Source organism: Sceloporus undulatus, chromosome 3 (assembly GCF_019175285.1).
Source record: "Sceloporus undulatus isolate JIND9_A2432 ecotype Alabama chromosome 3, SceUnd_v1.1, whole genome shotgun sequence".
NCBI lineage: Eukaryota > Metazoa > Chordata > Lepidosauria > Squamata > Phrynosomatidae > Sceloporus > Sceloporus undulatus.
In genome coordinates, this window is record NC_056524.1 from 87,672,553 (window position 1) to 87,685,472 (window position 12,920).

The 12,920-nt window shown below is 38.0% G+C and overlaps 1 protein-coding gene across 1 annotated transcript in view; it reads left to right on the forward strand.

The window, feature by feature from the left end:
* Nucleotides 1-12,920, forward strand: part of CTPS2 (CTP synthase 2) — a 96,916-nt gene that overhangs the window by 27,474 nt on the left and 56,522 nt on the right. The window contains 6 exon segments of the mRNA XM_042456986.1: nucleotides 3,442-3,647; nucleotides 4,829-4,999; nucleotides 5,950-6,050; nucleotides 6,400-6,516; nucleotides 9,185-9,268; nucleotides 11,682-11,762. Of these exon segments, the coding sequence (XP_042312920.1) occupies nucleotides 3,442-3,647; nucleotides 4,829-4,999; nucleotides 5,950-6,050; nucleotides 6,400-6,516; nucleotides 9,185-9,268; nucleotides 11,682-11,762 (760 nt within the window).

Genomic DNA, 12,920 nt, shown 5'->3' on the forward strand with positions numbered 1-12,920 from the left:
ATAGCCTTGGCCCAGAGGCAGTTGAAGCGGTATGAAACTGGACTATTTCTGCAGTGTGGGCGCAACCTTTATTTTATTTTTCCCTACAAAAAGAGGGCAAAAGAGCCCTTCTTCTTCTTCTAAGGAAATTAAGGCACCTCAGGCCCAACACACATACTGCAGAAACAACCCACTTTAAGACTGCTTTACCCGCCCTGCCTCAGTGCTGGGGGATCCTGGGAACTGTAGTTTATTGTGGCACCAGAGTTCTCTCTGAGAGAGGAGGCTCCATATCTCACAAAACTACAGTTCCCAGAAGACCTTAGCATTGATCCAGGGCAGTTAAAGCAGCCTCAGAAGTGGATTATTATTATCCCTGCAGTGTGTTTCCGTCCCTCTCTTCTTCAGCCTCTCTCCTTCCAGGGAAGGAGGAGTGGCAGTGCTTGAGGCCGGCAGCCAGGGGCCCTCCTCCTTCCAAGGGACCCAGGGCAGCAGCAGCCCCTGAAGGGAGGAAAGTCCCCTCCTTGCGACACTCACTGGGAGCTCAGAAAGTGGCTTGGAGGGAAGCACACAGCAGCAACAAACTCTTCCCTTTAACAGCGTTGCCTGGATTGTGGAGTGTGCAGGTTCAAGAGGAGGGATTTGCAACATTTGTTCAGTTATATTATGCATGCTGTGGCTTACAAGGGGATGGAATGATACGAGGTAAGCTCAAGGGGAAACAGAAAGCCAAATGCAAGATCCTCTTCTTCTTCTACTGTGGATTTAATCTGGGAATCAAAGTATACATAGGTCCAAAGCAGGCTGCAGAAATAGTCCAGTTTGAGACTGCTTGAGCTGCCCTGGCTCTGCAAGGGAAATCCTAGGGACTGTAGTTTTGTGAGACATTCAGAGAGAGCCACAACAAAATGCAAGTCCTAGGATTCCCTAGCACTGAGCCAATGCAGTCTCAAAGTGGATTGTTTCTGCAGTGTGTTTTGGATCTAAAATGTATGCCTGTTTTTCTTCAAACAGGTTGAATAAATAGAGTGACAGTATGCAGCCTTTCCTGGCTCCTCCTTTGCCGACTGGGATATTAGGGATGCCTAACTGGAGATGGGACCCAGGGTTTCAACCTGCAGTTCATTTATGTTTGGTATACACCTTATACACATAGCCTGAGGTAATTTAATACACAATGTCTTTAATAATGTTGTGTACGAAACCAGGTTTGCGTCGACTGAACCATCAGGAAGCAAAGGTGCCCCTCTCTCAGACACCCCTGTGGGCACTTTTGGATTTGGGAATATTTCGGATAAGGGGAGAATGCACCTGTATTTCTTTATTTTATATTTATTTGCTTCACAGCATGAGCATTGCTAATAAATTTGCCTTGGCCTTGATCGGTTTAATTAATTCATGAAACTCATATGGTAAATTAATTTGCCCTTTTAGGGTTGTCAGCCCTAATAATAGGTTTTAGCACTGTTTGTGTAACATGTTTTTTTCATTTTGGTTTTCATGACTTCATATCAGAAAGCCTGGTATCAACCAGCTTTCCAGAATATCAGAACTTGTTCCTATAGTAAAGTCTTCATCTATACTTTCAACAGATGTCTTTGGAGGTTAAAATTTATGAGCAACTATCTTAGATAAAATATAGGTGATTGCCTTGTATGAAGTCTAGCTTACACCTATAAACAGTGGCTCTCAAAAATGTCAGCCAGGACCTTGCTAGTTCTATCCAGAAATGCCAGGGATGGGACCTGGAGTATTTTGCATAGAAAGCTATATCCCTTCAGTTGTTTAGCTGGCACAGATAATATATCTAGGAAAGCAGAGTAGTGTGGCTGGAGTGCTGCAATGTAGAGCGTTCCTGTTCTGTGTGCAGCCATGCTTCTTTTAGGATATTCCATTCTGTTTCCGGTTACTCTCAACAGGTACTTAGGAATTACCTGTTTGTGAATATGATCAGTCCCCAGGGGGCTGTTTTCAATTATTCTCTTAGGGTTTATTGATTTATTTTATTACTGTCTTGCCCTTCGCCCAGGACTAGGTTGTAAAACTGCTTGCAATTTAATTAAAAAAAGTAGTTCCAGCAAGAATACAAATTATACATAATAGAATTCAAATTTAATTATACACTCATCCCTCTGTATTTGCAGATTTGATATTTACAGATTTGATTATTCACGGATTTGATTAATATGTTCTCTCTAGGGATATCTAGGTCCTCCAGTGCAACTCTATGGTCAACTTTAACTAAAAGTTGCACTGAAAGACCTTGAGTTTTCTAGAGAGAACATTCTACTAGGCATTTGTAGCTCTTCCGGTGCAGTTCTGTGGTCAATGTCTGTCAGACATTGATCACAGAGTTGCACTGGAGGACCTACAGATTCCTAGAGAGGTGTCCTCTCAGGTAAAAGTATGGTGTTTTAGTTATTTGCATTTTATTTCCATATTACGGGGTTCTTATGCCCCTAACCCTAGTGAATATGGAGGGACAAGTGTACTGTTAAAATTCACATTTAATTATACTATTAAAACACAAATTAAATGAAAATAGTTTTAACAATCCATACTCATAATAAATAAAGATTTAAAAAGTTAGAAATCCAGCACATCCTGACTGTATCAGGCAGACAGTTGCTGAACTTCTGTCTGAATAGAAAGCCTTTGCTTTCTGGTATGGGAGTGTTCACTGAAGACAGAGGCCCTTTCTCTTGTCTTCACCAGTGATACCTCTGAAAAGTGCCTCTCCTGCAGAACTTACAGCCCATGCAGGCTCATATGGAAGAATACAGCCTTTGAGACAGCCTGTACCACTTCAGCTTTTGGGTCATAAATAGCACTTTGATGTGACTAGAAATAGACTGTTTCTTTTCCCAAGAAATTTTCCATCTGAATTTTCTTTTCCATCATGCTGATACTTCCCTCTTGTTTCTTAATTGCCCTACAATCAAGTCATAACTCTGCACCAGATATAACTTGGCATAAGGATAACAGTTATCCTGTCTTTTAACTCTTGTTATTACTCTTTTTTAAAATTTCATTTGTATTGCCTTCACCCGCTTAAAAAAGAAAGATTGGCTATATTACTATTGCTTAACAGTTCTGATGCAATTAAAGAATTCTACTAAATCATGAGTTATACAGTTGGCCCTCCATATCTACAGAGTCTGTATTCATGGATCCAACCAACCATAGTTTCAAAATATTCACACACATACACACACACAAAATCCATAAAGCAACCCTTGATTTTGTGTTTTTTTGTAAGGGACACCATTTGTAGCACCATTATACGTAATGGGACTTGAAGTATCCATAGATTTTGATATTCATAACCAAACTCCAGTTGATACCGAGGGCCTATTGTATAGCTCCCCTAAAACAATGATTACTGTGAAGATAGCTCTAACGTTTCTTTTTCTAGGAAACTTTATAAGCTTGTATTTAATCAGTTAACCTTTTCAATTTTAGAATTCCAGCTCGAGATTTATGCTGTACCTTTAATTATCCCATGAAGTACATCCTGGTAACTGGTGGTGTCATCTCAGGCATCGGTAAAGGAATTATTGCAAGCAGCATAGGTACAATCTTGAAGTCATGTGGCTTAAGAGTTACTGCAATCAAAATAGACCCTTACATTAACATAGATGCTGGAACCTTTTCACCATATGAGCATGGTATGAGTAACCTCTTTTATGTACAAATATGTATAGCTGCATTCCTGTTCTTTATGAGATTTTTTTCCAAGTTGCAATTTTGAAATATCTGACATACAGATTCCAGTATTGTATAGTTTTAAGGATGGATGGTCATTGGTGGACAAAGGGGAGGAAGGATGTTGCCTAAAGCTAAGGAGACTAGATAACCATATGAATGAGTGTTTGGAATGTAGTGTTGGAACAAGAGAAGATGTGATGAACTGGTCAAGGGCACCCTCATGAGAAGGGGGGGAATTAGATAGTGTTGAAATGTGTATAGTCTGCCAGGAAACCATTATGCATCTGGGGAAGTAGGCTCAAGTCTACAAAAGTTCATGCTACTAGCTTCTTTTTTTCAATTAGCCTTGGTGCTACTAGATCCCTTTGCATACTGATTTTGCAAACTAACACAGCTATGTTTTTGAATTCTACCATCATGAGTTTAGGGTCAAGCATAAGAAGTATAGTGCTTAATATAAAAATATAACCTATGTATTTATGATGCATATGTTGTTGGAGTAAAGAATGTGAATAAAGCACCAACAGCTTGCTTTCTGGAGCATTTGCAGGACCACATGTCTTGAAAGGGATCATTGGGAATGATGCCTTCTCAGATGACAGGTGAAGCAGTCCACCACATTTGGGTTGGCATGTGAAGATAAACCCAAATGTGGTGGATTGCTCCTTGTGCCATCCCAGAATGAACCTTCTTGGTAAGTACAACTTCTCATTTCTGTAACTAACAAAAACCAAAAGGTTTGCAGAAATCCAAGAACTAGACTTTGGGTAAAGAGCCAGCTGGGAAATGTAGAATCAGTTGATTGTTTAGCACTTTCTTGCTCTTCATTAAATTATAGTTTAAGTAAGTTGTTAAGTTGTTGATTAAATTCCAACTTTGGTCAGTCTCATGATTTTTTTTAAAATTAAGTTTCCCCTTTTTGTATAATATTTCTAACTCAATTTAAAGTTTAATTGATTTACACTAGTTAGTTCCTGAAAGAATATTTTGCATGATACATGTATACATTTATCCTATAAATACCTGCATTTCCTCATACTGTAAGTTATCCCATCATTATGTATGTTCGTAAGAGCTTGGGAAGAAATGTTTTACTGTTTTTACTGTTGAAAGTACACTAATGAATACTATTATTTTTCAGGTGAAGTGTTTGTTCTAAATGATGGAGGAGAAGTTGACTTGGACCTGGGAAACTATGAAAGATTCTTGGACATTAACCTTTATAAGGATAATAACATCACCACTGGAAAAATCTATCAACATGTTATCAATAAAGAGAGGCATGGCGATTACTTGGGAAAAACAGTTCAAGGTACTTTTGTATTAGTCCAATGCATGCAGATTGTTTCTTTCTGTCCTGGTGTGGTAAACTGAGATACACTGAACTCACTTTATCTACAGAATCTGCATCCATGTATTCAAGCATGGATGCAGTACAAACAATTTAAAACAATAACAGATTAAAATGATGAATTAGTTTAAGTGGAATAAAAACATATTAAACAAGTCAACAAGTTAAAACAGGTTAAAAGTTTCAAAAATTCAGAACCAAGTAAATGTATGTTTAAAAGTTGATTACACCCCAAAGGTTTAATAAAAAAAAAAGCCATGTTTCAACTTGAGGCAGGGGAAAAAAAACAGCTTTGGCACCAATCAGGCCTTCAAAGGGAGAGCATTCCACCATTGCGGTACCACAACTGAGAAGGCTCTCTCCCATGACATCTCACACCGTACTGTTTCCGCTGGTCAAACACAGAGTAGGCATCTCAGTTCTTAGGTGGGTGTATATAGGAAGAAGCACTCTGCCTACTGTTAAGTTTCCAAGCTGTTTAGGGCTTTAAACTTAACTTGTTGACTTGTTTAACGTCATCACCAGAATCTTAAGACCACAAGCAAATCGATGGTTGTAGCAGCTATTTTAAAACTTTTGTCTACTGTATATGGTATTCCAGTCAGCAATTTTACTGTTGGGTTTTACATTAATTGTGTGTGTGATATTATTCACTAATATTAGTATGGAAATTAACAGAATTTATGATATGACATAACCAAGCCCTTATTACATTTGTATTTAATTTTTCATTTATTCGTCTTCTTTTAGACTCTTTTAGACTTATGCAGGCCCAGATTATGTTGTACCTTGAAATGCTATTCTCGTAAATCTGATTTGCTGGGCTACCTCTGAATTTGTCTTTGAATTGAGAAATAATATGGGCTACATACCTGACCTTTTATTCCATTAAAATTTGGTTTGATTTGCAGTTGTCCCACATATTACTGATGCTGTGCAAGAATGGGTAATGAACCAGGCAAAGATCCCAGTTGATGGTGATAACAAGGAACCACAAATATGTGTAATTGAAGTAAGTATGAATGCTCTGTTTCTGGAAATGTGAGTAGTGGCAATTGCTGTGGTGTAATTTAAAAGCAGAGTGTTTTTCCTCCTCTGTTTTCTGCTATCACTGTAAAGGTTCTTTGAATTACAACAATGAAATAATCTTGTATGATCATTGTTCAGTGTTGTTATAAATTTGGTTTACACTTCAGAAGCATTCATAATAGCAGTAGCTAGCTACCACATGTTACCTAAAGTTATTATGAAACCTGGTTATATAACAATATATCTTGCCCTTAAAATGTCTTAACCTTTATAAAATTGCTGTAATGTTCTTTCGGTTTGCTCAAATTGGTTAACTAGATATTTCCTTTCAGCTGGGTGGAACTATTGGAGATATTGAAGGAATGCCATTTGTAGAAGCTTTCCGACAGTTTCAGTTTAAAGCCAAAAGGGAGAATTTCTGCAATATCCATGTTAGCCTTGTACCTCAGGTAAATTCTTACAATATGGTATTGTATATTATTTTTCACAGTTTAAATTTGATAAGATACTCTTATGCAAGATATTTTTAAGAACTGTACACAAAGAGCAAATTACATTAATTCAGTGATAGATTAATTCATATATGTTTACTTTCTTACTCTAGCAGTGTCAAAACAAAACAATGGCCTTGTTCACACGGCTGGTGAAAGGCTGCTCTTCTTTGCTGCGCACCTGTTCAGCAGCAGCCACATGCTGTTGCACAGATGCACACTCAAAAAGGAGCTGCTTTAGGTGGCTCCTTTTTTTGTGGCGTCATAAGGGCTGCGATGCAGCCTTATGATGCAGCTTCTGCCGAGAGGCATCTGTACACAGCGCCAAAGCTGCTCAGTTGTGGTGCCTGCCATGTGGACAGGCATGCACACCTGGATGCCCAGCCCTATCAAGCCCTAATATCGCCACAACATGCCCGTCTGTACCATGCCAATTTTTTTTTTTGTGGCGATTGTATGTTTCTAGTAACAAATAAAGAAGCTAAAGATTAATTTTCCTCATGTGTATTACAAACCTGAAGGTCTGGGATAGATGAAACTATTTTCAAAACAGACTTGAAATTAGCATTTATTTTAAAATAAATCATTTGTAAAAACCAAGATACTTTTTTGGAAGACACATTTTAGAACATAAGGGAGATTTAATCCTTTACAGGGAAGTTCAGCAAGAAAGTATGATTTCATTTTAATGAGATTGTTTTTCTGCAGGTACTCCTGATCATTCAGTTGTAGAACTAGTTATTGAATCACAAAAGCAGCTGTTTTGGTGACATCCATTGAACTTTTAGAAATGTATTTATCAGATTTCTAATCTGCATTTCACACATGGCTCTGATATTGGCAAACTGACCAAAAGAGTGACCTGTAGTACAAATATATCTCAGTTAGCAAAGCTCATGTATTCTTGGGCATTACATTACATTTGGTACTAGAGCACATTTGGTACTAGAGCACAAATGACGTGGGAAGTCCTCATGGCATTTTTGATAAGTTACATCTTTCTCCTGATCTTGATGCTTTACTACACAGTCTGTTGCACTACACAATAAATATACAGTATATGTGTTTCTTAATGGTTTCATAATTTTCTCATGTTTCCTCAAAGTTATATATCTATTGCAAATGGACATTTTTTTTCACAACTCAGATAGGGTTTCAGTAATTGGGTCCTTTTAATTAACACAGATTGCAATGGTATTTGCTACCCTCCTCAGGCTTCTCCATTCACCTTGAGCTTAGCCACACTCCTTACATTAACTTGTGGGAAAATAAATTTTCCTGGCAACAGTGTATTGTTATGAGCTATCTCTGTTATAAAGCAAAGTATTCTGGAGTGGCTTTGTCATATCACCATTGACTGTGTGTTATATTACTTATGTACTCTATGTAAGTATTTGTATATTGATCACATATACAATATACCTGCATGTAGATATAGACGCATGCACACACAAACTATATAGATAAGGATCAACACATCTACCTGCATTTCTGGGCCCTCCATAAGGTTATGTCTAATGGATTAGCGTGATAAATGTCTGAAGTTAAACATTTACCATTCTGCCACCATGTGTTTGTGAGACTAGATGGCCTCACCTATATCTGTGCATATGAACATATAGGCCTGTTCTAGACAGGCCTTTGCGCTGCCCTCGTCACGTGCTAGGGGTTGGCCGAGGACCTAGCGTCCATACCGGCCTCACCCCTAGCACGTGACGAGGGCGTAAAAATGGTGGTCCCCTATACACATGGGCGCCGTCATTTTTACGTGCTGGACATTTAGCGTCCGCACGTCGCCCTTGCCTTGCAACGTCACGAGTGCACCATTTGCACACATGCGTCGCAAGCATGGCGCAAAAAGAAGCCACTTTTTATGGCTTCTTTTTCCGCCTCCGGGAAGCCTCCTCATTTGGAGGCTGAGGCTTCCTGGTGGTGGAAATGGAGGCAGTGGCAGAGCGCCCTTCTTGGGCGCTCTGTAACGCGCCATAATGTTTAAAATGATGCACATCTATCTCATTTGTTAAAACAGAAAGCACTGACATTTGTGCGTAAACATATATGAATTTCATATTTAGACTTGAGTCCTGTCTTCAAGATACCTCACTATGTATATGCAGATATTCTAAAATCCAAAAAACCCTGAAATCTAGAATACTTCTGGTCTCAAGCATTTTGGATAAGGGAAGCTTGGCCTGTACTGACAAGATGAAATGTATCCAGAGAAGGGCAACCAAGATGAGAGCTGGGTATGTTTTGTTTGAAGAAGAGAAGACTGAGAGTGATATGACAGCCATATTAAATATTTGAAGGAATGTCACATAGAAGATGGAGCAAATTTTCTGCTACTCCAGACACTTGGACACAAACCAGTAGTTTCGAATTGGAAGCAAAATAATTCCATTTAAACTTTAGAATGAACTCCCTGAAAGTAAGAGCTGTTTGGCAGTGGAATAGACCATTTTGGATGTCAATGGAGTCTCCTTCTTTGTAGGTCTTTAAATAGGGTGTTGGATGGCCATTTGGTAGGGATGCTTTAACACTGTTGTTGCATGACCAAAATGTGGTTGGGATATGATCATGTGCAAAAGTCTTAGAATTTAATATTGTGTCAAATATTTATTTTTAGCCTAATGCTACTGGAGAACAGAAGACAAAACCAACTCAAAACAGTGTTCGGGCTTTAAGAGGTCTTGGCCTGTCTCCTGATTTGGTGAGTTTGATAAAATTGTCAGCGTTGAGTTAGAAAGGAAAGCCAGTTGGAAGAGATAGCAAGTAAGATAGAATTATGAGTATGTACCAGAGGTAATTAAGCTGATTTAAACAAACATAGGACTGTATTTATTATACCCTTATGGATAGATAGCACACTATATAAATTCTTTCTCCATTGTGCTCTGTGTTTGCATGGGTAAGAGCATATAAAGTTACAGGTTTATTTGACTGCTTATCCACTAGAAATGTCTGCCTTTCACTCAGCAACTCCTGAACATAATATTTGCAGTACAGAGGGCCCTTGGTATCAGCTGGGGTTTGATTCTGTGGATACCAAAATCTGTAAATGCTAAAATCCCTTTATATACATAGTAAAATGGTGTTCCATATATAAAATGGTAAAATCAAAGTTTGTTTTTTTGAAATTTATATATTTAAAAAATATTTTCAAGTTGTGGATGGTTGAATCCGTGGATAAAGAATCTGTGGATATGGAGGTCCAGCTATATAGACAATCATGTTTATCATCTGTAAGTTTGATTCACATTAGGATACAAATTTGAGCTCCTGACAGTATTCCTACATTATTACACATATGTCCTCATATATTAGGAGGGCATCTGAACTGTCTGTAGAAATCTTTGAGTTACTTGATTGCTCTTTTTTAAAAAAAGAAAAAGAAAAGAAAAAAAGAAAGTTTGAATTTTTTGGGGAAATCCCTTTTGCACGTATTCATGGATGCCAGCTCTTTCAAGTTTTACAGATAATTTCTATCCTAACCTAAACATTTCAAATGCGACCAGTCTTATCTAAACTCCAAAAAGAAAAGATTTAAAGCACCTGAATAACATGTGGGTGAGGGATGCTGAACCCAGCTCCTGGTCTTTCCATTTCTCTCCCGGGACTTTTTTCTTCTGTCCAGGATCACTTCTAGAACTGAAAGTAGGTAGTAGAGAAATCTGTCTCAGGTGAAAGGCATTGAGGGTAAGAGTAGTAGATAGGAGAGCCACTTAATCTAAACAAATTTATATAGGAATGTTGTCACCAAAAACACAAAAATATGTTTAGAACCCATGCCTAGGCTGCATTTTTTATTAAATTAAATCAAATCATCTGTCATGCCATTTTGTGTTTATCCAGTTGGATCTCTCTCTCTCTCTCTCTCTCTCTCTCTCTCTCTCTCTCTTTCTCTCTCTCTTTAAAACCTTATATTATTCTGTGTTCCATGGAATAGAAATTAAGGATCTTAATGTATATGTATTATGTGTTGTTTACCTAATTGTATGTATTGTATTTTTGACTGCACATGATGTAGACATTTCCAGACAGAAGGTTCTAAAATTACTATATCTAACACTACCAGTCAGAAGGTAGTGTGCAGTTATATGGTCATGTCTTCCTTAATGGATGCTTTTGGAAACAGAACGAGAGAATCATAGAGTTAGAAGTGTAAGATGACATTATCTGGAAACTCTGTAAATCAGGCAGGGGGAAAAAGTCTTGTCTGCAAGCTTAGGCCCAAAACTGAGTGGTGGCTTGGAATGACCTCTGGCCAGGGATCGTGGCAACCACACGGCCTGCTCTGAAAGTGGGCCGCCTCCATGATCCCTAACAAGCCGTCAGCAAGGAGCTCTATTGTCAGCGCTCCTTTTTCCAGCGGCTTCATGTCTTAGGCATCCCTGGAGCTGCTTCTGGATGACCTGGGGGCATGCACCATCTGCACACCACCACACACCCCCTTGAAGCGGCCGGAAGTCACTTTTTTGGCCTGTGTGTTTCAGGACTTTGTTTCATTTATTGAACAATAACATGCACATATGTACCTATGCAAATGAATGTTTTCTATCAAAAGTACTAAGAATGCATATTAAAAATCTGGTAAAGTTCCAGTACAAGCTAACAAAGTTTTAATTACATGGGGTCTCCTCCCCCTAATTTCAGTATCAGGAATATGTTTTGTTTAGAAGGGAATATTTGTTGATGTGGAGATTAAGATTTTTAAATGTATTGTTTCCAAAGAAAATTGAATCACTCTCAGTGAACTAGTATCAGAGATATATTTCTTAAATGTCTAGCATAATTTCTTCCAAATATTATTGAAAAGATAATGTAACTCCTTTCCCTCTCTCTACAGTATAATTTGTTTTGTAACTGACAGGATTTCTAAGGCTTATTTGTTCTTCAGTCATCTATTTGTCGCAATTGACAAATAAAACAATCATAGCAAGTAGAGTCAGCAGTAGAGCATTTAAGCATGAAGGCATGAAGTCAAAGACTCAAGTGCAAAGTTGAGATTCAGTGCACCTGTTTTGGAACTATAATTACTTTAAAAAGAGGAATATTATACTAGTTCTGTACATTGTTTTTTTCCAAAATCTTTCTATTGATAGGTATATCTGTATTTTTGACAGATAGTCTGCAGAAGTGCTAAACCTATAGAAATGGCTGTGAAAGAAAAGATATCCATGTTTTGTCATGTGGAACCAGAACAGGTTTGTTGGGCTTCTAATAGTCACAACTGCATGTGTACCACTTTTAAAGTTACTTTATTTTTATTTTTCCATGGGAGGAGATTTGCTGTTGGAGGAAAATAAGCAGAAGACTACTCATTGGGATAATCACAGGGGAAATTAAGAAGCAAAGAAAATATTGTTTGAAATAATTATTTTCAAGCATTCTCTAATTCCATGATTTATAGTAGCCTTTATGACATTCTACTTACCTCTTTTATTAATTACTGTATAGAGAAACAGTTTAATAAGTGGACAACATGTTATTTATTTTTTAAAAAATCATAATATTCCAGCAGAGGTCAGTGTTGTGTCTGCAGAGAAATAAGGAAGCATCTCCTGTTACTAGTACTGTATCTACTATTAAAAGTCATTGGCTTATAAAGTGAAATAGTATAAATTAATGTATGTTCTCTACACTGCAGTGTTCCTTATTTGTATTTGATAGAAAGTTGTGATTTTTCAGTACAAGTGAAGATACTGGGATAAAATTATTTATTTTATTAATCTGGGATTAACAAATTCTTTAAATTTTTAGCATTTTTTAACTGGACGGTCAATGTCCACAGCGGTATATTTGCCTTTTGTTGGCCTGTTACAGACTGCCAAAATAAAGCTGCTTCGGGTCTCTTTGGAGGTATGCTGTTTAAATGATGCATGCACCCTAAGAATCCAGAAGCTGCACCAAAGCTGCACTCCAGTGCTTAGAAATGGAGTGTGGCTTTGGCGCAACCTCCGGACTCTTAGGACCCATGCATCATTTAAATAGCACACCTCCAAAGAGACCCGAAGCAGCTTTATTTTGGCAGTCTGTAACAGGCCTATGTCTGCCTAGAAGTAATAAATAAATAATAAAATTTTTATTTATATCCCGCCCTTCCTACGATCAGGGCGGCTTACAGTAAAGTTTAAAACAGCAGCAACAATCCATACAGCAATGCACAAAGATTAAAATACAAAAAACAATACAAATACAACAATTATTCAAAAATAACAGATAAAAAGCCCCATAGCCCAACCTCATGGCCACGGAAGAGGAGGGAGGCCCACAGGATTTTTATTCGGGGAATGCCTGTTGGAACAGGAAGGTTTTTAAGTCCTTCCTGAATTGGGCCAGGGTGGTAGATGAGCGGAGCTCAG